Source organism: Micropterus dolomieu, linkage group LG08 (genome assembly GCF_021292245.1).
Source record: "Micropterus dolomieu isolate WLL.071019.BEF.003 ecotype Adirondacks linkage group LG08, ASM2129224v1, whole genome shotgun sequence".
NCBI lineage: Eukaryota > Metazoa > Chordata > Actinopteri > Centrarchiformes > Centrarchidae > Micropterus > Micropterus dolomieu.
The window spans coordinates 10,067,557-10,091,856 of NC_060157.1; the positions used below are offsets into that span (position 1 = coordinate 10,067,557).

The 24,300-nt window shown below is 40.1% G+C and overlaps 1 protein-coding gene across 2 annotated transcripts; it reads left to right on the top strand.

Annotated features, from left to right (window-relative positions):
• The first annotated feature begins 376 nt into the window (after positions 1-376).
• On the top strand, positions 377-24,016 carry LOC123974680 (synaptotagmin-2-like). 2 transcript variants are annotated; one of them, XM_046055518.1, is made up of 9 exons: positions 377-400; positions 12,159-12,374; positions 12,721-12,881; positions 16,927-17,064; positions 17,306-17,473; positions 17,749-17,916; positions 19,514-19,631; positions 19,980-20,113; positions 21,486-24,016. In XM_046055518.1, the coding sequence occupies exons 2-9, from the start codon at positions 12,179-12,181 to the stop codon at positions 21,699-21,701; spliced, it is 1,299 nt and encodes a 432-aa protein (XP_045911474.1). In that variant the 5' UTR covers positions 377-400; positions 12,159-12,178; the 3' UTR covers positions 21,702-24,016. The 2 variants fall into 2 exon arrangements, with proteins under 2 accessions (XP_045911474.1, XP_045911475.1); XM_046055519.1 differs by lacking the exon at positions 377-400 and adding an exon at positions 2,982-3,086.
• The last annotated feature ends 284 nt before the right edge of the window (positions 24,017-24,300 follow it).

Genomic DNA, 24,300 nt, shown 5'->3' on the forward strand with positions numbered 1-24,300 from the left:
CAGCATCAGTAATCAGCCGGCTGAGTAGTGAGTGGGGGAGAGATGGAAGATGGAGAGAAAGCGAGGGGAAGGGAGAGGGGAGGCGAGGGGAGGGGAGGGGGATCCTGTCAGTGACAGAGATAGAAAGAGTGGAGGGAGGGAGAGGAGGAGGGGATTGAGAGAAACAGAGGTGGGGGTAGTCACCGAGAGAATGAGTGTGCGTGTGTGTGTGTGTGTGTGCAGGGGGGAGAACAAGTAGTGCTGCAGTGGAAACAGTGCGAAGAGGACTGCAGTTTCTGGTGCTGATGGGAGAGCAGTCGAGGGACGTTATTAAGACATTGTTACATTAACCCTAAGTGCCTTTTTGGTGAATGGGTTAGCCTGTTGTGGAGAACAGGATTACGGAATTACAGTAGTGCTGGTAAGGGTGTATTTCAACTCTCTTCTCAGCATTGCTTGAACACTTCCTTTGAGGGATCTGGAATACAGTTACAGGCATTTTAGACTATGGGTTGTTGCTATAGTTGAGGATTTTTACAGCCTGTATCAGACTAGTTATTTTCTTTTTGTTGGTTTTACTATAATGCAGGTGCTGTGTGCATGTTACTTCCTGATGCATGTGGTCCCAAACTTTACTCAAGCTAATTCATACGCCTCAGTGAAGGGAATACTGAACATCCTCTGGATCCTGATCTGCCCCAGGATACAGCTATGGACCTTATCTTCACACAATTTTAGAAGTGGTGGGGTGGGGGTTAGCTCTGGATCGAGATTATTCTCATTGATCATGCCTCATTTAGTTTGCCTGGTGGGTGTAGTACCTCTTTCCTGGAGAGTGTCCAGGAGGCTGCCCTGCTGACAGATGCTCTGCTTACCCCTGTAGCCACCCCAGCATCTCTCGCAACCTCCTCGGAACAGAGAAAAACTAACAAGTAGAGCCAAAAAACGGCACACTACACTAACATACCTCAGGTCTACTGTATTGTGTCCGCAATGTAGCAAAACAGACACAAGCCTGGGTGCTCTTTATCTCTTCATAGTGAGTAGCCAGACATAAAAGGAGGCTGACAGTTGTGCTGAGGAGTATAGAGAGTAGAGGGTGGGGATTTTATAAAGTGCTGCAGGATGCTCTTTTTTCTGCTGTCTCTCATGGGACAAATAGCACAGGCAGCACCGAGGTGACAAAACCAAGGACAAAACCTATCTTGGAATGTAGCTCTTACTACCTAATGCTGACTCTTGTAGATCTGCACTGGGCTCATCGTTAGCAAAACAGAGTTTTCATTATATCTGATTTAATTCAAATTCATTATAACAAACTGACTATGAATAGATAGGGTATTAATTTTGAAATGCTATTGCATGCCTGAGGTTTCTAATTCTAATGTAAATTTAACGCAATTTTCACATTACGGACAAAGTGAATTAGTTATTCTTCTGTCTTCAGAGTCCTGAAGTAAAATCTTGAAATACAAATCAGGTTTATTCTTTCCCCGGAGTCTCTGATGTTGTTGATTATCAAAGACAAATCAACGGATTTGCATTTGGAGTGGTCACATGATCACTCAGGTTTTAGGAGTATAGTAAACAAACACCGTGTGGAGGATGTGAGGAATCATATTATACACATATTCAGCTAGGTTTGTACAATACCTGCATACATGTTTACTCCAATATCCAGAATGCAGGAGATTAGTTGATACTGAGCATGCTCTGAAGGTTCTTTTTTGTCAGGCTCTAAAACATTCGGGCAGGCTCATTAAGTCCATACCTCAGGCTGCCGCTCCCATTGGCTCTCACACTGAGAAATACTCTCCGAGTCTCTCATACATAACCATAGAAATGAGAGGATGCTTTGAAGTTCACCAATCTTATTTTTTGGCTTGTTGGCTCCCTCCAAGAAGGCAGCTGGTGCCCGAATGCTGGAACTGCTCAAAGAAGAGGAGAAATAAAAGAGGCTTATTCTAACTGTACAGCCTCCTAGAGTATATTGCGTGAGTGGGTGTGCCCTCTTGCACCCACATTGCTCTTGTTTTCGTACTTCTTGCTACTTCATTAGTTTGAAAAATGTCTCCTCTGCTTATAATTTAAAATATTCAACAAACTGAAGAATGTTCAGAATGACAAAGCCACCCATACTGGACTCTGAGAATGAGTCAGTGATTTTCCCTCTGACACATTAGCACAGCTTTCATTGCGATTGCTCAGCCGCTGTCTGCTTCTCACTCCAGGTGAGAGCTGAGCCTTACAATCCTGGCCCCAGCCCGTTTGATGGTGTGTTGCTGGCAGACGATGGCAGAGAGCTTTAGTGTTAAACGGTCAGGCGCTGTCACCAGTCACAGCTTCCTGCTGCGCTGACGGGGCATTTTCAACACTCTTTAATCTTTAGAGGGAGAAAAACATGCCATTTTTTGTTGTGAGACCTCCAGCAGCAATTTTTCCCCCTCTTGGAAGAGAGGATTTGTGATGGTCAGAGAGAGCATAACACAGATCAAGGTAACACTTTGCCGTAGAGAATCAGTGAACTTATTTTCAGTGTGTTTCATCACACTGGACATGTTTTATGTAACACCTACAATGTCACAGCAAAACATTCGAATTTATGCTGAGATTTTTTAAAGAAAGTTACACATGTATTCAGTAGTTAGTTAAAAGGAATAGCTTGACCTTTTGAGGAATACAATCATTCGCTGTCTTGAAAAAAGTTAGATGAGAAGCTTGATACCTCTGTCAGGTCTGTACAATCAGCAGCCGGTTAGCTTAGCTTAGCAAAAAGAATGGAAGCTCTGTCAAAAGGTAACAAAATCTGCCTTCCAGCACCAGTAAAGCTCATTAATTAACACACATTTTATCTTGTTTGTTTAATAAGTACAAAAATCAATCAGTGTAAATAAAAACACATTTTACAGTGGTTTATGTGCCAGACTATTTCCCGGCTGGGACCAGCAACTTTTTGGAGTCTCTGCTGGTTGCCTGGCAACTGCTCAGGGACAAGAAATAGTCCGGATCACAACCAGAATTATATTTACACTTTCTGTTTTTGTACGAAATCAAACAAACATTTAACAAATATTTAACATGTTAACTACTGAGCTTCAGAGGTTCTGGTAAGAGGATTTGTTTTTAATCGTTTCCAGTCTTTTTGCTATGCTAAGCTAACTGGCTGCTGGTTGTAGTTTAATATTTAATGGACGGACATGAGAGTGGTATCGATCTTCTCATCTAACTCTCTACTAGAAAGCAAAAAAAACCCAAACATATTTCCCAATATCTCACACTGTTCCTTTCATGCAATCATAATGGAGGATTCCCTTACTTGAAAAAAAAGATTGTGTACTTGCTGTCTGACTCTCTATTTTCCTTTTTAAAACAAGAATGTAAGTAGAGGTGGCCTATCTGCAATGCTGCAGAAGCCCTCTCCTCTTTCACATTTTCTCCACACAGCCTTACATGCAGATTGGGTCACAATCTCTGTGACAGAATGATTAATCGGCCTATCAGGGGACAGGGTAAGGGGTTGTGCTGAGGGGGGAGACAGAGGATGTATGGCAACTGGCTGTAAATGATCCCTGCAGCTCCTCGCTCAGCATTCAAACCCTGGCGCCTCCCACCTCCTTTTCAAGGATCTCTCCTGATAATAGCTGAGCCACATTCAGCTGCAGGTGAGAATAAGCATTGTTTTATCTACAAAAGCAGGTTTGTAAATGAGCCTCTCTGGACCACCCTTTGGTGTCAGCTCACAATGAGATATATGATGGAGAGGCTCTTCTCTTATTCTCTTTAGTGAGATGATGTGCAAGCCTTATTGACATCCTTATCTTGGCCTCTGCCCTTCAGATCAGTGGTGGCACTAGCAGGATTTCCTGATGCACTTGCATTGTTGACGTAAAGGTATAATTGACGTGTCTGATTGATGGTCACAGTCTTTCCTTGTAGATGCTTGTATTGTGTATGTTTGCATTCAGAGCATTTGTGCAGCCCTGAGCCTAGACACGGGGGTCTGATACCTCTGTGAATGTCCTGTCCGCAGCAGTTCTGCTGACTGTGTTGCAGATCAGTTGCTGAGTTAATGTGTAAATGTCATTCACTCTGCTGTTTGTCTGCACAGGGATTACGAAAAAGGTTATTACCACAGTGCTGGCCTACAAAATAGACATTTTACCCATTGTTAGATCTTAGGAAGCAAAAATGGTGGTTTGTTTTTGAAGATAAGAAAGTAAATTTTGCCTTTTAAAAAGATTTGCTAAAGCAGTTTTAGCAGTAATGCCACAAAATAACTGTAGGCTTATTCTTATGGTAGTAGGCTATATGTCCACAATAACCCAAATAAAGGGACATGTACACCTTAATGCAAGGTGGCAGGGTTTTGCTGATTGTTGAAGTCAGTGCCTTGTTAGTTGTAATTTAATGGCTTAATTACTCTTAAGTCACATTACCGCATCCTGACAGATTCTTGGCACTTTTCCATCGATGTGCTTTCTCAAGAGACTTAAAGGCTCTTGGTCAAGACTTTCAGAATCTGGCCCTGGCACGTGCTTTGCACCATGTGCTGTGCTTTTGGATTTGCCAAAGCTTTTGTCAGTCTCTTGGCTCTCCACTATGAAATGACAAAAGAGGGAGTGTTTTGCCACTACAGTAGGCTACCTTGCAGAAATATATCTCTGCCAAAACACTTGGCGTTTATCTGACTGTGCGTGCCAGCTAAGATCTGCTCACCTGCAGGACTGTGCACTGACATTATGTGTACAAGTGATGAAAAAGTGATATCTTTATGTGGTTTGAAACAGCAAAATAAGACCCAGGAAAAACATATAAAGATGCAACTTGCAGCAGGTATAGAGACTATAATGTGAATGGACTTATGCTGTAGAATTAGAGGCACCTATCAGCACAATATTTTGATTTATGGTGAGGTAAAACTAATGCTGACTATTGCTGCAATTCTGTCATTGTGATGAATTTTTCTGCTTATAAAACTGAAAATACTTTTAGGTTCAGCTCAGCCAAGTTCTGCACAGTATCTCATCCTTCAGTGGTAAATAACAAGCAATGCAACCATCAGTATCCCCCCCTGTAATCCTATTAAATCTTGGCCAAAATGAGACCATTATGTCCATGGGAGCCCCAAGTCCATTTCAGCAGGGGTAAATTACCATAGAGTAGCAAGAGTTCAGGAACAAAGCTGCACATTATCTCTAATTGAAAGAACTCTACCATCTCAGCTCGGCTCTCTGACTACAGTAATGCTCTTTCTGATGGATCTAATAAAATACTATGCCCCCTGTTCTCTAAATGTTCCAGTACACATTTTTCAGCTGAAATCAAGTCCAGACAGATCAGAGGTCAGCTGTGACTCAGCGGCAGTCAAGCCAATATTCTCTTCCTGTTTCTTCAAGTGTGTTTATCATGAATTCAAGATGTGTATCTTGTGAATAATTACCCTTTAAATGATGTCTTCGTGATCTTATGCAACTTGGCTCACACCTAAAATAGCTCAATGGGATTCAGATGAAAGCGTCACTCAGCATGAGAAGTAGAAATACAAAGTTAGAGCACACACACGCACACATGCAATTTCTCAGAAAAAGATCATCTGCCCTGCTGTGAAAGGAATACCACTTTGCATAAAAGTTGGCCTAAATCTGAAATTATCAAATTAACAGTCTCTCTAGTACTTGAAGCCCTGAAAGTTGCTAACTACATTTTTTTGTTGTGCTGTAGCAATCACATTAGTGAGCCTTAGAGGAAATGAAGCTGCACAGGATGCACAACTAGCTCAGCTGGAGGCCAAACACTCCACCCACCCACACATAACCCGTAATGTCACAGATGGCAGGGGCCTCTGTGGGAGCTGGATGATTTCACTGGGGTCACATTATTCAGATTACTTTGTGTCTTTGAGTACCCTGGTCATCTGGTGGCCGATGACAACAGAGCCGCCATTGCTGTTGTTTCTCCTTGAATACAACAACCTTTTCACAGTGCCTAATATTCAATACTTAATTTGCCGCCCCACTGCTCCTGACTGTTGCCCCGAGCTGCAGTCACATGACCCCATGACCAGTTTTCTCTCCATTTACAGAAGCCATTTTAAAAGTGTGTGCTAAGATGTTCGTAGGTTTTGAATCATGTGCTGCATATAATTATATGGATGAAAATGTGAGTTTAAATTTAAACACACACACATACACACACACACACATGGGCCAATCTACACAGCCACACACACTCACATATACATTGGCCACTGGCATACAGCTGTGTGAAGTGGTATAGCGGCAAGTTGTCAGGGCCAGGGGAAAACAAAGGACTTTGCCGTCTGGCTGCAGATTGTTAATTAATTGCTGTTCAGGGTACTTGTCATCGTGTAATGAAACAGCTGCATGACTTTAGCTCACTCTCCTTAGGTTGTTTTCTCTCAGCTCTGACCTGGGTGCTAATAAGCCTTCAATAAACACTACCCCCCACACATGGAGTGGGTTTATCTTCAGGCTAGGGTCTCCTGTCACTGGGGAGGATGTCACATCATGTGGTCAGTGGGTCATCACATGCATGATATCAGATAAGGAAACAACCTTTCTCAGTCATGTGTTTGTATGTGAGAGCCAGGAGATGCAGTAATTATCATTAGTTTGACAGGTGGGGGTAATTAAGTAAGAGCTAGTAGCCTGTAGGCATATTTGAGTGTTTGTAAGTGACTCATATTTTCAGCCCATTACATATACTGCAAGCCGCACTCCCATATCTTAGGGATTAAGATGCCATGAACCACAGCATCCCTCATTCCAGTCAGCTAAGGACCATTGGTGAATCTCTCTTTCCGTAAATTCCTGTCATCTCTCAGTTGTCTGTAATAAAGGCAAAAATGTGTACTCTGTGTATTTTGTGAGCCAGGTCGAAGACCTACATAAGGCCTTGTGAGTTTTTCTGATGCTGATTCTGATTTTATATAAATTCAGTTTTTTCTTCTACGGAGAAGCTTCAAGTTGAATGGATGTTTAATTCTTTTGAAATGAAAGAAGCACACACATCACAACACACCCAGAGATTTTTGCAAATATCAAACCCATCTGCCTCATGCGTCTCGGCTGGTAGAGTTTAAGAGACTGAGAGATTTAAAAGAACTTTAACTTCTATGGACCACAATTTTTCAGTACAACTGCCGCGTAAGTACGCGGGATTGCTAAACCCTGTTCGTTTGTGCACCAAAGATAAAAGTGCTTGATCCCCCTCCAACTCTGAGCAGTGTGTTTAGTGATAAGAGCCAGATCATGCCCATAGCTGCGCTGCTCTGAGTCGTGGAGTTGAGCCATGTTGTTTTAACCAACTCTGATGACTCAAATGCTAAAAAATTAGACGCACATTGGGAGATGGAGTTAAAACTCCCACACCTCTCAGAAATTGTGTATTACATGAAATTCATATTGGGTAAAAGGTCTATTTTTAACTTTCATTCATCCTGGGAAGGTTTCCTGAGCATGACTGCCTGCTCGTGTCAGCATCTGCCCTGCTCCGCACTCACGCAGCTACACACATTTACACCTGGAAGCTACCGAGCACAAACAGAATCTGATCTGGTCACTGTGCAGCTCCACGAAAAAAAATGGAGGTTAACAGCCTAGCTCAATGGCATCTCAGTGGTGGCAACGAGCGAGAGCAAAGCAGCGCTCCATTACTTCTTTTCCAAGATTGAATCTGTTGTTAGGGATTGAATCACAGACCTCCCATTCAGAATCCCACTTTATTTACTTTTAGGCCAAAAATAAGTGTGAAAACAGTTTCATTTATATATTTATATATATATATCTTCCAACGATTTGTGCTGCGCGTCGTGTACAAAAAGTTCAAGATAATTCAGTTTCGGCAGCGGGCGGGCGTGTGCATGAGGCGAGCACAATCCCGACTGTTTCTTGGGAACGCACCCACTTGTCACTACACCTTGTGCTCGACCACTTCACCTCACTCTATCAGGGACACTTGCTACTGAACATAGACTGTTTATGCTGCTCCCTGATAAAAGAAAAATGTTTCTGCTGATACCTGTTCATAAAAAAGAACCAAAAAAACTGGATTCTGATGGTAACTTGTTTTAACAAGCTAGATAAAAGTGGCAAATAGCTTTGGTTTTATATTTGATTTGATTACATTAATGTTTAAGTTGAGATTTACAAGAAATATTTTATTGCTACTGTGTAAAGGGAATACTGCTGGTAAAAAAAGCACAATATTTGTTTAAATTGTTTGTAAACCACATGTTATTGCACTTTTGTGTATACAGCAGTACATTTAAATTAAAAGTGCGCAATACACTACTTTAGAATTAATTATTTAATTGTGCGAATAACAATGCAATTAATCACGATTAAAATTTTAATCGTTGCCCAGCACTAGATAGAGAGTTATTAATGAGTATGTGTATTTATGAGTATGTGTAATTCAGGTCTCTGATTTACCCTCTAGGGATGGCAGTGTCTGTCGGCTGGTCCACAGCTTTGGTCCAGACTGAAATATATCAACAACATTTGGATGGATTGCCATGAAATTTGGTTCAGACACAGAGGAGAAATGCTAATGACTTTGTTGATCCTCTGGCTTTTCCTTGAGCATCACCAGCATGTGAAAGTTTCCTTATAAGCAGTGAAATATATCAACATCAGCAAGATTAATTGGAACATTTTGTATAGATATTTATGGTTCCCAGATGATTCATTCATATGACTTGGTGGTGGTGACAGTTATTTGATGGATTGCCATAGAATTTTAGTGCACACATGTCCCCCTCAGGATTCACTGTAATCATTCAGTAATCCATTAACATTTCATCTACCACCATAATCAGGTCAAAAATACTTTACCTGTAAAAATATATATTGCCTGTGTTTGTTTATCCATCGGTTAGCAGGTAATTCCTCACAAATCTAAGTCTTGTTAAAGAATAAAGAAGATATAAAGCTGATGATACACGGGGCAACTTTTTGAGCAATGTTGCTGGGCAATCTTGTTGGTGGCAAGTCTGACTATGTTTTGAACAGATAGTGGCGAGGCGGGGCGGGTGGCGGAGTGATGGGGGAAGGGAATTACGGTAGTAATCTTTACTCATTAACATTGACGGTAACATTGCCCAGCACCATTGGTCTAATGGTTGCTCTGTGTATCATCAGCTTAAGACTTTCTTCTTCAAAGAAAAAAAACGTCCAGCTATTACTACTCACTCGGAGTGAGTTGTAATAGCTGGACGTGGACGTGAAGCAGGACCAATACCTGTCATAAAACAACTTCCAACGTCCTCTCTGTCCGTTCTCACTGTCCCCCTCAGAGTTGAGGTGCTAAAATGCTTGAGCACATATCCTTGAATGTTAATTTAATTAGTCTGGCTTGACCTGAGGGACAAACAGGATAAAATGCAAATAAACTTCAGGTGTAAATGGATGCTTTTAACCATGTTACAATACCTACAGTAATGTACGATACAGAACGGAGACAGTGAGGCATCTGATTGCTGTTTATTGAGCAACACACTCATTTTCATTTTCAAATGTGTGATGGGTTAAAGTGCTTCGGAGTCATTTTCCAGATTTTCTCAATAACTGAGTTCTCATCTCAGCATATTATAACAAGATGCTGGTTGTTATTTTTGAGACATATATTTTAAGATGAATAAACCGGCCCTAGCCCCTGAATAATATAAGCTCATTCTTCCTGCTGTCAGCTTCAATTTGAATAATTTATATGCGGCAATAAATAGAGGCAGAATCTCTGGCACCAACTTGGAGAATTGGCACTTGAAAAACGGGAAATTCCTCTCTCTCTTTTTTTTTGTGCCCGTATCACAATGACTTTAATAAAATCAACAGCAGACATTTCCTCTTGTTAAGCTTGTCATCTTTCTTTGCTTTCTGATTCGAGGTCTCGTCCAATCACTCATCTCTCTGTCGGCAGGCTGCTTTCTGCTGCACTTGTCACACTATGATTTCTGGAACTGATAAGAGTTCTGATTGAACATTTGTTTGGCCTGTGCAGACACCACTGGAGAATGGCTTGTTGTTGTTCATTTTGTTTCTTTCTATGGTTAAACACCTTTCCCGGTCAGGCACTGTTGGCTCGAGTACAGGGCAGTGTCAAAATAAAACAGAGGCATGATAAATTAAGAATTCATAGTTATTTCTCATATATATTGCCAGTAACTGATCACAAGTCATTGTCCACTGACCTCATAACACTGAAATATGTTAGAAAACTGTAAAATGGCAGACTGTGGCGTAGACTGCTATAATCAATCATTTTATGAAATAAATTATTGTGCAACTTCTTAGTGGAAATGGATCGAATGCTACAAAGCCAGAGTTCAGACCTTGGGTGAGTCATAAAAGAGGGCTTTGTTATATGATTCCAAAACTTTGTTGCACTTCCTGTATTGTATAAGAGTTGGCTCAAGCGTACTGTGGACAAATCTCCAATGGATCAAATTACTTTAGTTAACATTTTCAGCTTATTTATCCCCTGTCACACTGTTCCTTCCTTTATGAATTATTACATCCATAGTCATTAATATATTATTATTAAATATTCATACCTGTATTTAATACTGCTGCAACCTATATAAAGAAAATAAGATTTTTTAAGTTTGAGCAGAATTTGTGTATTTGTATTTGGTTTGAAGATGCAATCCTGAATTTGTCTTTGTGACTGCCTTGCTGTGTGTTATATAAGAGCGACTTCTGTTCTCCTTTTACTACAGTGTACCGTACAGTATGTGGGCTTAAGGTGGATGTATGCCCATCAGAATATTCAATAGATCATTTGCAAGAACAATGCTCCCAGCTGTCTTTGTTGTTTGATGTTGTTTGACATGGAGGCCTTTGGCAAAGGAAAAAAGTATTTCAGTTTGATCATGATTTGATCTAAACATATTAAACAATACACTGTTTTGGTCATAATTATTAACACTTTAATGTCTGAGTGATATATCCATGGGGTGTGTTTGCACTGTCAAGAAAACAGGTTAACTTCAAATTCTTTTTTCAAATTATTCAAATAACTTTAAATTATTTGAATTACATTTTAGGGTTCAACAGGAAACCCCGTGGATTTCATATCATATTGTTATCTTTCATACAATACTTCACTACTGAAATGGACTGCACAACAAAATGAAGTCAGAGACATTCATTCCTCTGGGGGACTGGGGAAGTTATACTATATACAAGTTATGCTTGTTTGTTTGAATACTTTAATTAAGTTATCTGTGTGTGATGACTGCTTTTGCATGAATGAACTTCTTGTGATATTGTTTATACGTAATTTATTGTATTCTTAGGTCTATCTCATGAAACAGATCTTGATCTCAATTAGACGCCCTGAATAAATATAGTGAAACTAAGTAACAATATGACAGATGTAAAAACAACTTTAAAGAAACTCAAGACACATCAGTGGCAAACCTAACAAAACCAGTTTCAGTTTGCTTGTCTGACTCTTTGCTCCTGTGGCAGATGAAAGGTTTAGGCGTGGACCTTTTGAAGATATACTCTCTATACCATCAGTAGCTGCTATAAACATAACTAATCTTTTGTTTCCTATATAATGGGAACTGTATGTTATGACATTAAATTACAGCATTTATTTGGCACTTTTTATTCAAAGAGACTTGCATACATTGCTTATAAGGAGCGATTTGGGGTTTAGTGAAGCCAGCTGATTCTCTCTAACTTTTGATTTTTTCATTGATGATCATTTAGATAATTTTTAGAAAGAGTGAGGTGAAGTGGCTCTGCTTTGTGGTTAGTTTAGATGCCAGTCTTCCAATAGATCTATGCACCAAACCTTAGGCATCCATATAGGCAGTAAAGTTGAACAAACCATAACCACAGACCATAAATAATTCCCTTTTTTGATTGTTTTCTGGTGACTTAATGCATTTCAGAACTTTAGAACTTCAGAACTTTACTTATTATTTATTTTATCTCCAAAAAACAGATTTCTTTGCACAACAAACCTGAATCTTATGTGTGATTTTTATTTTTTCAAATGTCTCCAAAAGGGTCAACTGAACTACTGTCAATAACTGCATGTGAATTTTGCCACACAAGTGGAATATAATGTGCAGCATTGATGGTTGGACACACGTTTGTCCGAGCGCCGGCCTCTTGTAATTACATTGTTTTCATGCTGTTTTTCAGGGACTGTGTGTGCAGCCTAAATGACGAAGTGGAACTTGTTCAGGCATCAGACAACACCCATGGTCGCTGCTAAGCCAACGGGGGCCAGTGCCTTGACTGTGACTCCAGCCCCTGTCGCACTAGTCTCTGCTGAAAACTCCACCGAGCCAGTCAACAAGAATGATGCCTTCGACGAGATCAAAAACAAGTTCCTGAATGAAATCGACAAGATCCCACGTGAGTACCGGACAAAACTCAAACCTGTTCCAATCAACCAACTTGTACTGATGTGACTATAGGGAATGATTTTGGAATTAGATTTTCTCTTTTGCTTCAGGCATTGGCAGCCTCATAATGCCTTTATTCAGTATTGATCACCAGCTGCCCTTCCTAATGGCAGAGAAATCTAATTTTCACCCAATCTAATTGCTAACCTAACACCTCTCACTAAATATATTTGGCCCAGGACATGACATGGAGTAGGCTAAATGATTGGTTGGTCAAATGTCAAAGTATTTGCTTCTTTCTTCTCTTTCTGGGTGTGGATGTGCCATCTATACATTGGTCTGTATATTCTCCTCAGTGCCGTCCTGGGCCATCATTGCCATTGCCGTGGTCGCTGCTTTACTCATTCTAACATGCTGCTTCTGCATCATCAAGAAATGCTGTTGCAAGAAGAAGAAGAACAAGAAGGGCAAGAAGGGGAAGGGTGACATGGGAATGAAGAACCTGAAAGGGGGAGAGGTATGTTCCACCGCGGGAGGTTGCATCACGGCCGAGGGAATTTACACCTACACTGTATACGAGCCCAGACAAAACATCGCCAACTTAACCCTGTTTATGAGCCTATTATGTAACAGCTGTGTTTCTTACAGCATGGATTTGTGCTAGAATAGACACAAACATGCAGGTAGTGGTAAGAGTGACTCAGCTAATTATATAACAAACAATAATTTGGACCAGTATTCCTTGTGTTACACATTTTAGTCCAGCAACAAGTTTCCTGTTTGAAATGTATTAGATTACATATCATTGGTACAGGCTGTTTTGATGGCTTTCTAACCCAGTAAGTCTATTCTCCGCAGGTGTTAATTACATTCTTTATCCACCATGATTACTTTTTATAATTTTCTCCTTCTTTTTTGTTATTTAATGTATTTGTCATGAATGTTATTGTTGCTCTTTCTCTCACTTGTGCTCTGGGATTTGAGTGGAAAATGACAGGACTCTTATCTATTTAGCCTAACCATTGTTTTCCCAGTCTTTAAAGAGTAATTATGAAAATTAGTAGTTAGCACAATGCTGGTGTTTTTGGGCCAATAATTATTATTTTTCACATGCATGATTGACGATTTGACAAAGTATAATAAGAATACATCTAAAAGTGGAGTTATTTTAAAACCCAATGGCCCTGCTGCACAAGATATGATGTGCTAATGAGGAGGCTTTTCTATCTGTCATTTTCCTCACTCCCTACAGTGTAGCTGACTGCATTTTCTGTGATTACCCTTCTTTGGTGTCTGCTATGAGTTCAATCTCTGCCTTTGTCTCTGCTCTCCTCCTTCCTGCTTTGTGTCTTATGTGTGCTCCGTGTATCTTGACTGTGGTGGACTTCTCTGCCTACGGTAGGTCTGACAGCACGCGGTGCCCCTCTCTGGCCGCTCTGTGTAAGCGCAGACCAGGGCCGGGGGGAAGCGGTGATGGGGTGGGCTGGGCTTGGAGGGGTTGGATTGCAGTGATGATGACAATAAGTGCTATGGCTTCCTTAGTTTTTTTGCAAGCTTAGGTGCTGCGGGTGCTTGAGGAATCTATGGGAGCGATTAAGCTGCTTCGCAAAATCCACTGAACTGATATGCCGCACCAACTGCTATGTCTTGACTATCCAGAGATTGCAATTTTTGAAAAAAAACAACAGAGCAAATATGTGTTTAAGTGTCTATGGTTTGAAATGAACATGAAACTCATCCTAGGGTTGAGCCTTTGAATGACGAGTGCACTCAGCAACTCACTAGAGATCACTAACATGCATGTGCAAGGGGTAATCTGGATATTTGTCAAATAATAGCCGAACTGAGAGCTTTGAGCATGTTTCCACCATGACAGGCCTCGATTGTGCAACACAACCAAAATGGGATATCTTACAAAACAATTTCTCTCCAGAGATACATTGACTTGGGTCTGAAATTCACACGGTGTGCCCCACTTGTGCAAACACGCTCCGAGTTCCTCGACAGATAAAGCTGTTTGGATCTCTTGACAAAGACCAGCATATTCCCTTGCAGTAGGTACCATTGAATGGCCACAACTTGACTTGAGAGTAACTTTTCCTGGATGACCCATGCTGCTGACATATTAGGTGACAGTCATTGACACCCTCTCTCCCTGAAGCACTTGGGTCTCACTGAGGAGAAATGGTGGGCCAGAATGTTTGCCCAGGTTTGAGCTCAACTGCTGAGGCCTGATTTCAGTCGATGCAAAGTTAAAGCTGCAATCAGGTGGCTGTTTTAAAACATATTTATTTTAATAAAACCCTTGTTATCTAGCTCGTAAATTACCCCACTGAGTTCACCGAAGGGCATACATTCAGACATACCATGTCTTTATCTTTGAACCCCCAATGGAAGTTTGATAAACTATAAATTCTCAATATAGCATGATCCCTCTATGGATGTGTACATTTCACTCAGGTCACGTGGACAGAAATTTTTGGGCCTGACAAAAATTTGTTACTTAGGATTTTTTGTGTGTTTTTTTAAACATCAAAGCATAACTTTTATCTGTCTTCAGAAATTATAAGGTTACATTACATTTGCCATCAGAGAGAAACTTGGATCCTGCATTGTGTGGCCTGGCATGCTTGAATGAAAAGCATTTACCACAATAAAGATAGAGAATGCGACATATTAAGGATATTGTGTGAGAATGTATGCGTGTGAGAGAGAAAGTGAGTTCTTTAAGCATGCATGAGAGCCTGCATGTAAGCAAATGTATGTATGTGTGTGTGTGTGTGTGTGTGTGTGTGTGTGTGTGCGCGCACGTGCGTGTGTGTGTGTGTGTGTGCGTGTATGGCGGCATACAGGGCAGTATGGTGTGTTGTGGATGTGATAGTGTGCGTATTATCTGTGTGTGTGCCCTGTTCCTCTTCCAGCTCATCAGTGAGTAGCTGGGCCCTCCAGTCTTACGAAGACATTTTTTCAAGAAGACAGCCATAGGAAAGTAGGCCATACTGAGATATTTTCCAGCTTCATACAGTATCCAAAATGGAAGTTTACTTTAATATTTATATCAGAGCAAATTGCTCTCACTTGATTAGTCATGACCGCCTCTAAAGATATGAAAGACTGACGAGTCACTGGGTGTGATGTAAAGCCAAGATGGACGATAACAGAGGACTTATCTTCTTCATCAAGTCCTGATTATCTAAGGAGCACTTTATTGTTTGTAAACTGCTGTCAGTAAACTGCTGAATTTTGTTCTAGCTTATGATCAATGGTCACAATAGTTCAGCTAGAAAATATGGACTCTCTTAAATAAATTGTGAAATATATCAGTAAATCATTTAGCAACATTAATCAGGCTAGAGTACAATTATAGCAGTCAAATCCTACCAGCAATACCAGTGTAAACACATTAATGAGACTATAGGATGTCAGGAGGAGATAAATGTCAAACAGTAATTGTCTGGCTTGAAGTAAACCTGTGTGTCAAACAGCTTACACTATCAGTTGGAGGATATTTGCCCGCGTCAGTGGTTTGATCAAATCACATCTATTCCTCATAGCTCTGTCCTTCAGTTCCTCTCAGAAAGGAGGATCTGCTTCCTGTGACAGCTTGTATTTGAAGTACTGTACACAGGGTGGACAAAGTAACTAGAATACCTTGAACCATAGCGCAATGCAGTGCAACAGTTCTGTGGTAAATACTATTTTGGAGTGTGTCCTTTTGTGTCAAAATGACTGGACTGTGGTGTGTTTGAGCAAATATCCCGGAATATTCTCAGTCTGTTTACTTGTGACTTTGGGCTTATCTTTACTGATACACTTACTCTGTGTGTGTGGGATATGCCGTCATGATTTGTTCAGACTTTTTTAACAACTCACATGGGATTAGTCATATTTGGGATTTGTGAAGCTGCCTGTGTATCCGCAATGCAGTCCCTTGAAAGTCAAAGCCCCATTTTATGTCATGTTCCAGTTATTTTGCCCACCCCCTGTAATATCACAATTACAGGCAGATACACAAGTGAATCACATTGATTTGAAAAAAACAATTAGCAGTAATAAAGGTTTGGCAATCCTCATTTTTACTAGTGAAAAGTGAGAACTTCCTAAGGTTTCTTGATGGCTGTTGTGTTAAATTGCCCTATATTGTAAGGTTTTCCTGTTTTCCTGTTTATATTCTGTTGTTTCTCTCTTTTTCTCACTCCTTCTCTCTCTATCTGTCTCCACTTTTTGCATGATAACATAGAGTTCTATTCAAATGGCCTCTCTACAACATTTCATAGTCAAAGAGGAATTCCCTGTATCTGATTTTAGCAGATTTTAATGCTCATGAAAAAAACAGCAAATGGTGTCACCCAAGAAATAGTGAAATCAAGTCAGGTTGCAACTGTGGTCATCGATGAACAGATTGCACTAGTAACACCGCGCTGAGCGGGGGGTAAGTGGCAGGTAGGTGCTGTGACTGACCCAACTGCTGATGCCTGAGGTTTTGTGTTCAGCACAGCAGCCACCTCAGAAACATCCACTTACTCCTCCTCCTGCCGCCTGTTCCCCATCTGTCTCTGCAGAAACAACAGGATGATGATGATGAAGAAGATGATGTTGAACCTGGACTCACTGGAGATGAGAAAGAGGAAGAAGTGAAGGAGAAAGAAAAGCTCGGGAAGCTGCAGTACTCTATTGATTATGACTTCCAGGAGAATAAGGCAAGCACTTGAGTGGTTTATTTAACATTTTCTTGTCAAAATGCGGAGGCTTTCAGTACTTATGTAAACAACACACCCTGAATTTTCCTTTGTATAATATTTCCTTTGGCCTGTTTTTTTTCTTGATTGATTATCACTGAAGAAAAGCAGGATCAAGGACATGGTGAAGGATTACAGGGTGTGAGCTGGATAAAATCTCATGGACTTTTAATCACATACTTCCTCCCTCCTACCTCCCCAGCTCACTGTGGGAATCCTGCAAGCAGCTGATCTCCTCTCCATGGACAGCGGTGGCACCTCTGACCCCTACGTCAAGGTCTTTGTGCTCCCTGACAAAAAGAAGAAGTTTGACACAAAGGTTCACAAGAAAACGCTCAATCCTGTGTTCAACGAGACCTTTATCTTCAAGGTAAGACGAAACACCTCGTGGTCACCCATTACTTATTAAAACAACATGAACATCAAGCTGTTTGATGGGTAGGAGGTCCTGGTAAAGGTGAAATTCTCCAGGCTAGTTCTGCTGAGGCTGCATGTTATTAAGTCAGGCAATTTTGAGCTCCAGGCCAAAGTCAAAACCCATACTGCTCAATACTTCTGATCTGACTTGCACTGTAAGTCTATGATTTGTCAAAAATCTCCCCAAAATAAAATAAATGAGTAACAAGAGATTGGTTTGTCTTCTAGATTCCATTCCAAGAGATGGGAGGGAAGACTCTGGTAATGTCAGTCTATGACTTTGATCGCTTCTCTAAACATGATGTCATTGGAGAGATTAAAATACCCATGAACACCCTTGACCTGGCAAAGCCAATTGAGGAGTGGAGAGACCTGGACAGCGCAGATCAAGAAGAGGTAGGACTCATGTGGCGTTATGTGTGTGAGTGTTATATTACTATTACAACAATTATGTTTGCATTGATGTTTGAGAGTTTGAGAATGTATTTAACATATTTTTTTCCATAAAAGCATAATATAAACAAACATTTTCAAGAAATTCCTTAAACATATAATTTTTTTATTTAATTTCTATTTTTGTAATGACAATGTATTAAATGACGTGACGTGACATGATGAATGTGAAAGGGGTCGCTCAGAGTGATGGACCTATTGTCATTATCTGAATCTGCAGCTCCCCTTGGCTTTATTGAGTTCTAGCTGTCTAGCCTGCAACGTTACTGTTTTGGTTCCCTCTCACCGCTCTCATAGCGGCATTTTCAACAGAAGCAGAAAAGCTTTAAAAACCCAGTGTACACTACCTGCTCAGCACCAAACAGCAGTCAGACACAGTTACTGTCTAGCTTCTGAACATAGTGAGGCATTTAGCAGCTAAGGAGCCAAATATTTCCCTCAGGAGTTGGTAGAGACCAAGAACAAAGCTGAAAGAGTGTAAATATTGGATTTACATTTGTCAGGTGGGCAGAAACACGACTCCAAATGAATGAATAATGTTGCTCTGTATATGCTGGATGTGTAAATATGCAAACCGGCTTTGCTAACAAGCTTGCCATATCAACTTAAAAGGTAATGGTATGTCAGTGTTGTGTTCAAAACTTGTGTCTGCCAAGTAGCCAATATTATTATTATTTCACAGGGTTAAATTTGGTTATCAATGAAATATGACCAAGATATGTACTGAGCACGACACTGTATAGTTCAACTGTATAGTAAAATCAACTTGTCAGTGCTCTCAACAAACTATATAATGGTGACACTACATTGCCTTGAGCACATCCCTGTTTTTGTTCTGCAATTTCCTGCTACCTATATTACTTATTAAATATATACTGATACTGTTAATAGACTAATGCTATTTATCAGTCAGGCTAAGTATGTTTTACCTTTACTACAGAAGTCTTCTAATTCTCACTGCAAACTGTAATCATAATGCAACCTGTGAAAGTTTTTAAAACATACTGAAATACATTTAATCAGACCTGAACCTGAACAGCTTACTCAGCTGATGACATAGTACAAAAATAACCATGAGCAAAAGATGGAAACTTTGTCTGTTTACCAATGAGATTCAGGGGTCTGAAGGACATCCTTTTTTGTTTTTCTAAGCAACTGCACTGCTTCCCCTGTAGCCACGCAGCCTGTAATGTGGTGTTTTCATCATTATGCTGAACTAGAATAAGAAAAACAGGTTTTAATCAATGAAACCTCTCCTGAGCCATCTCAAGAAGAAATACTCACTCTACAGTTGCATGCAGCCTCAGATATTTAATTAACTTTGAAAAGACCAACTAGATGTACTTCTGAATACCGGTAATTCCTGCTGCTAAGACAAACATAATGGCAGCAATAATAATTTGTATTGACGGTTTATATTTAAAATGTTATTCCAAGGGACAGTTTGTATATTTATGTAGTGTACAGCACAACAAAGGAAAGATGTAAGTTCTGCGTCAGACCTCCTTTAATTTTCTCTCCCCGTCCCACCTCCTCACAGCCGGAAAAGCTGGGTGACATTTGCATCTCTCTGCGTTACGTCCCTACTGCTGGCAAACTTACCATCTGTATCCTGGAGGCCAAGAACCTGAAGAAAATGGACGTGGGTGGACTGTCAGGTATATACACAGTACTGAGCATCACATATTGCATTTCATAACCACCATATCACACTTGGCCTTATTTCAACTTTCACAATTTGACAAAAATTGATCAGTTAATGAAATTTGAAATGCTGGCAGTGGGACTGCAGTGTATAAAGGACTGTGCCTGTGAGCACAGCCATTAGGTCGGTCCTGCTGTGCTCACGTGCTGACGCTGCAGTACTTACCATGCACCAGCTCTATCTCCCCCCTGGCTTCAGCATTGGCCCCATCTGTTGGTGCATTACAACATTGCAACCTAAACATGCATGTGCAAGCCATTTCTATCAGATTTATCATGATTTTGCATTCTTTTTTTTTCAGATCCCTACGTAAAAATTAACCTGCTGCAGAATGGAAAGAGGCTGAAGAAGAAGAAGACTACGGTGAAGAAGAATACTTTGAATCCGTACTACAACGAGTCCTTCAGCTTTGAGATTCCTCTTGAGCAAATGCAGGTAAGGACACAGACTCACGAGTTAAACTCCTTTAAGATATATCAGGGGTGGAAAGAGTACCACCGTATCCTACAGAAATAAAGGCACTAGTGTTTAAAAGTACTGTATCCAAGTAGAAATACTATATTATATTATAAATTAGAAAAGAAGAAGAAGTTAAATGCACTTAGGAGTTTTGCTGCTATAGCCTTATTTGGTCTGGTATGACTAGGAGCTTATGGTGGCTAATGTCAGCCAACTTTAGATAGCTATTATTGAGACAGTTTGCTGACTTCATGAGTCTTCTCTACTTGTGCTATTGTCACTATATTTTAGCTTTTCAAGGCTGAGTTTATACATCTATTTCTTGATAGGTCGATACCACTCTCCTATCTGTCTAGTAAAGTATTGCCATCGCCGTTACGTTACCAGGCATCCCGCAGAGACGCCAGGAAGTCACTGCTATTGCCCAACAAATAATCTAGCGCATAACATTATGTTGACCACAACTTGCTGTTTTTATGCTGAATTGTTTTTACAGATTAACCAAACAAGATTTGTTGATAAGTGAGCTTTAAAAGGTGTTGGTTAACCGGCTGCTGACTAGCCTCATATTTAATGCACAGTGAGTGGTACTGATCTTCTAATATTATTCTCTGAGAAAGAAATCACAACTTACTGCTCACTGAGAGTTCCATGTAGGACATACTGTGTGGGAGTATGTTGAAATACTTACAAAACCAGTACAAATTCCATCTTTGTACTGCAAAAAAGGCCAAAAGAATTGTCAATAAGACTGATTATAATGACCCAACCAACCCATTTTTTACAAATTCGTATGCTTTACAGTTTATGGGCCAAGTAGTCTTTAAATTTCAACAAATAATGTATAGAGCAAGAGACAGAACACTTCCTGACGGTTGTTCTCAATGAGAGATAGCAGGAATCCATTAAGGGGAAATTATATGTTTAAAAAAAGAGGATAAGGACAAATTTGAAAAGCAGATGTGTGACAAACAATGTGTTGAAAAACATTATATTTGAAAGATACAGTGTGACCAACACTGAGAAATGACTGACCTGTCTACGTTTGTTTATCTGTTTCTGTTTTATGCTGTTGTCCAAGCAGTGAAGCTTGCTGCTGATTGTTGAAGCACTTACACAACTGTATGGTCATTTTCTTGTTATTGTGTGTAATTGACCGGAAAAAAAATAAAACTAAACTAAAACTAAAAGCATTATCCAATAATTGACAACTAGGGCCACAGTGGCCACTGTTCATGGCCATGCATATGGTAGATGGAAGATTTTGGAATGTACTCCACCTTTCACATCCACGTAATCATCATGGCATTCTGAACGTTGCTGTAATGCTTTCTCTCCATTCCCCCAGAAAATCCTAGCTGTGATCACAGTGCTGGATTATGACAAGATTGGCAAGAACGATGCCATTGGGAAGATACTGGTTGGGAGCAAGACCACAGGGGCCGGGCTGAAACACTGGTCCGACATGCTGGCCAACCCCCGTCGCCCGATCGCCCAGTGGCATCCACTGCAGCCAGAGGAGGAGGTGGATGCTGCTCTCGCAGCCCTAAATGCCAAGAAGTAAACTCCCACCAGAACACATCGTCCCCACCTCCACCTACCTACCCATGCATTTCCCACCATTCTCCCCAGGTCCCACATATCTGTGTATATTCCAGAGGAACACCCTAACTGTACATCTGCTCCCTCCACCCCCACCTCCTCTCCCTCCGCCACCTTTCAAAAGATCCATAGATACCATTCAACATGATGGGAAATATAGTTTAAAAAAAAGCATCATGTTATATGAATTCATGTCATTGAAAAAAGAAGATAACTTACAGGATGGACAGATACTCCGTTGATTTCATTTAGATCTATTTTTGTATTGGGGTTGTGGTTCCATTAATAAGAATACAGAGTAGACTATGAAGAACAGTAAGAGTGCTAAATGGGAATATGGTGATAGAGGGGATAAAACATACATTCACTCATATTGTACTTCTCACCCCTCCCCTTTAGTGACACAGTTTGCTTAGAATAGTGCTTAATAATAAAATGCTTTATACTGCCATATGATAGAGAAATAACACAAGCAGGTCCATTCCTTAGGTGTATTGTGCACCATGTTCCACACCTGCCAGTTATCATACTAGATGATTCTCTTAGTTTGAAGTACATTCCTAGAGTTGGGTAGCAAGTAGGGATAGGCACATATCCAGATACCCACAGACACACTGCCTTTTTGATTAGTTAACCTTCCACCCATCGTCTCAGGAAAACTGAGAGGAAACTGAAACTTCATGCCTTTTTTTCTAAACGGGTTGTTATTATTCAAATACTCCACTTGATGAGAAAGAAATGTTGGATTTTAAAGCTTGTTTTTTTTCCCAGCGACGTAAGGCTCACGGCTAGTGTTAGTTTCTCCATGAAATGGTGTGTCAGGAAACAGGGAGTGATGTATTTTCAGTAAAAAAAAAAGGGTATTTGTGTGTTTTTTGACTGTGCAAAAAGGCTGCGTCTGTCATCTGTACAACAATAAAATGTGTGGAAATATCCGATACAGGTACAACAGAGACTGATTCCAACTACCAATGACATGATATTTACAAGGTGTCGATTACTGCCTGCAGTCTACCACCTCCCCTCCCAACGCCTCTGATTCTGTATCTCACTTGTTCAGTGCTACTGCCATTAGTCATGGACTTGACACAAGGGTTTTACTTCAAAGGAATCCCTATAACCGTCTTACAGTCATAAAGGAGACAAGCCTTCAAAGTAACAAAATAAGCAATTTTCAACTACCAGGGACGCCTTCCAGTTAGCGGTGTTGTTCTCTTCATTTCTTTCTTTCTTATTATTTTTCTATCTCTTTTTCCTTTTATGTAGACAGTTATATTTTTATTTGATTCAAACACTTTCATTCCTCAAGCACTTTAAATCCAAATGTTACTTTTAAGTACCCTCAGAAACCAGAGCTTTAATTATTTATGTTAGGAATAACTGCTGGTTAAAAAAAAAACAAAGGAGTGCATTGTGTAAGCAGTTTTTTTTTTGTTTGTCTGTTGTTTTGTGTTTTTTAATTTCGTCTCAGCTTTTTGTGTATGTGTTTTGATTGTTTGAATATTACGTTTCTCACTTGATTACAAGGATATGGTCTGGAAGAAGGCACTGATCCATGTGTATTTTATACACAGCTTACCAAACTGTTGAATTTAATTGCACTACTGGGTGATCCATTCTGTGGTAATTTGACACTGTTCTTGATCTGTGTAGTTTTTGTTTTTTTTTATTGATAAAATGTTGTGAGATTGAAATTTTCTGTGGCATTTGTGGCATGCCAGACATGTCTCCTCATATAAATGAACTCTGATAAGAAAAGAGACACATTTCAATCTAATGCTGCTCCCTAGCACCTTCACAGGATGTAATTGGTTCAGTGTATTTGTAAATTAATATTCTGTTGAAGGGAAATTTTGAGGAGGAACTTTGTTTTGTGACAAAATCCAAACTTTTCTGACCAAAACTTATCAGTCCTGAATAAACTGGTGAAGGCTTAATTGTTAATGAAAATCCTGATATGCTTTTGCCCCAGTGTACCTGCTTGTAGGTCTAGTTAATAATTAAAATCAGTGCTGTATGTGAACACCAACAGCAAAAACTACCCGTTGACTGTGTGCAAGAAAATGCTACGTCATTGTAAATCTCGTACTGCAACTTTATTTGGAATTTAATGAATGTTGGCTCTTGTATCTTTCTCTGTTGGAAATTGTAACTCCTAATTTTTTTTACAACCAACATAGACCATGTTCAGATTTGTGTTTTTCCATCTCACATAATATTTTTCTTCTGTTGATGAAGCAGCACTAAAGAAAAGGCAACATGGAAGCAATCAAGCAACCCATTGGTGTGTAGTTTTTGCCTATATACATAGTTCATACACGTTGATACTGCATGTTTATACAAAATACTGTACATAAGAGCATGTTTTAAAGACGAAGCAAAAATATCTCGTGTACGTAAATGGGTGTCATTTGTCATTTTAATAACACAACGAAGGGGAAAAAAGATGCACTGTATATTTTCTAAATGAAACAAATCTGTATTTATTTTCCATGAGGGTCACTGGAGAGAATGTCATACAAATATTAGAGTACTATTACTAATAAGAACCTTTCCACGCC

What these genes read in the sequence shown, in the direction of transcription:
- LOC123974680 (XM_046055518.1), top strand. Translation starts at nt 12,179, where the DNA reads ATGACGAAGTGGAACTTGTTCAGGCATCAGACAACACCCATGGTCGCT. An exon ending in AGAACCTGAAAGGGGGAGAG is followed by an intron (nt 12,882 to 16,926) that starts GTATGTTCCACC and finishes CTGTCTCTGCAG; the next exon opens with AAACAACAGGATGATGATGA. An exon ending in ACAGCGCAGATCAAGAAGAG is followed by an intron (nt 17,917 to 19,513) that starts GTAGGACTCATG and finishes ACCTCCTCACAG; the next exon opens with CCGGAAAAGCTGGGTGACAT.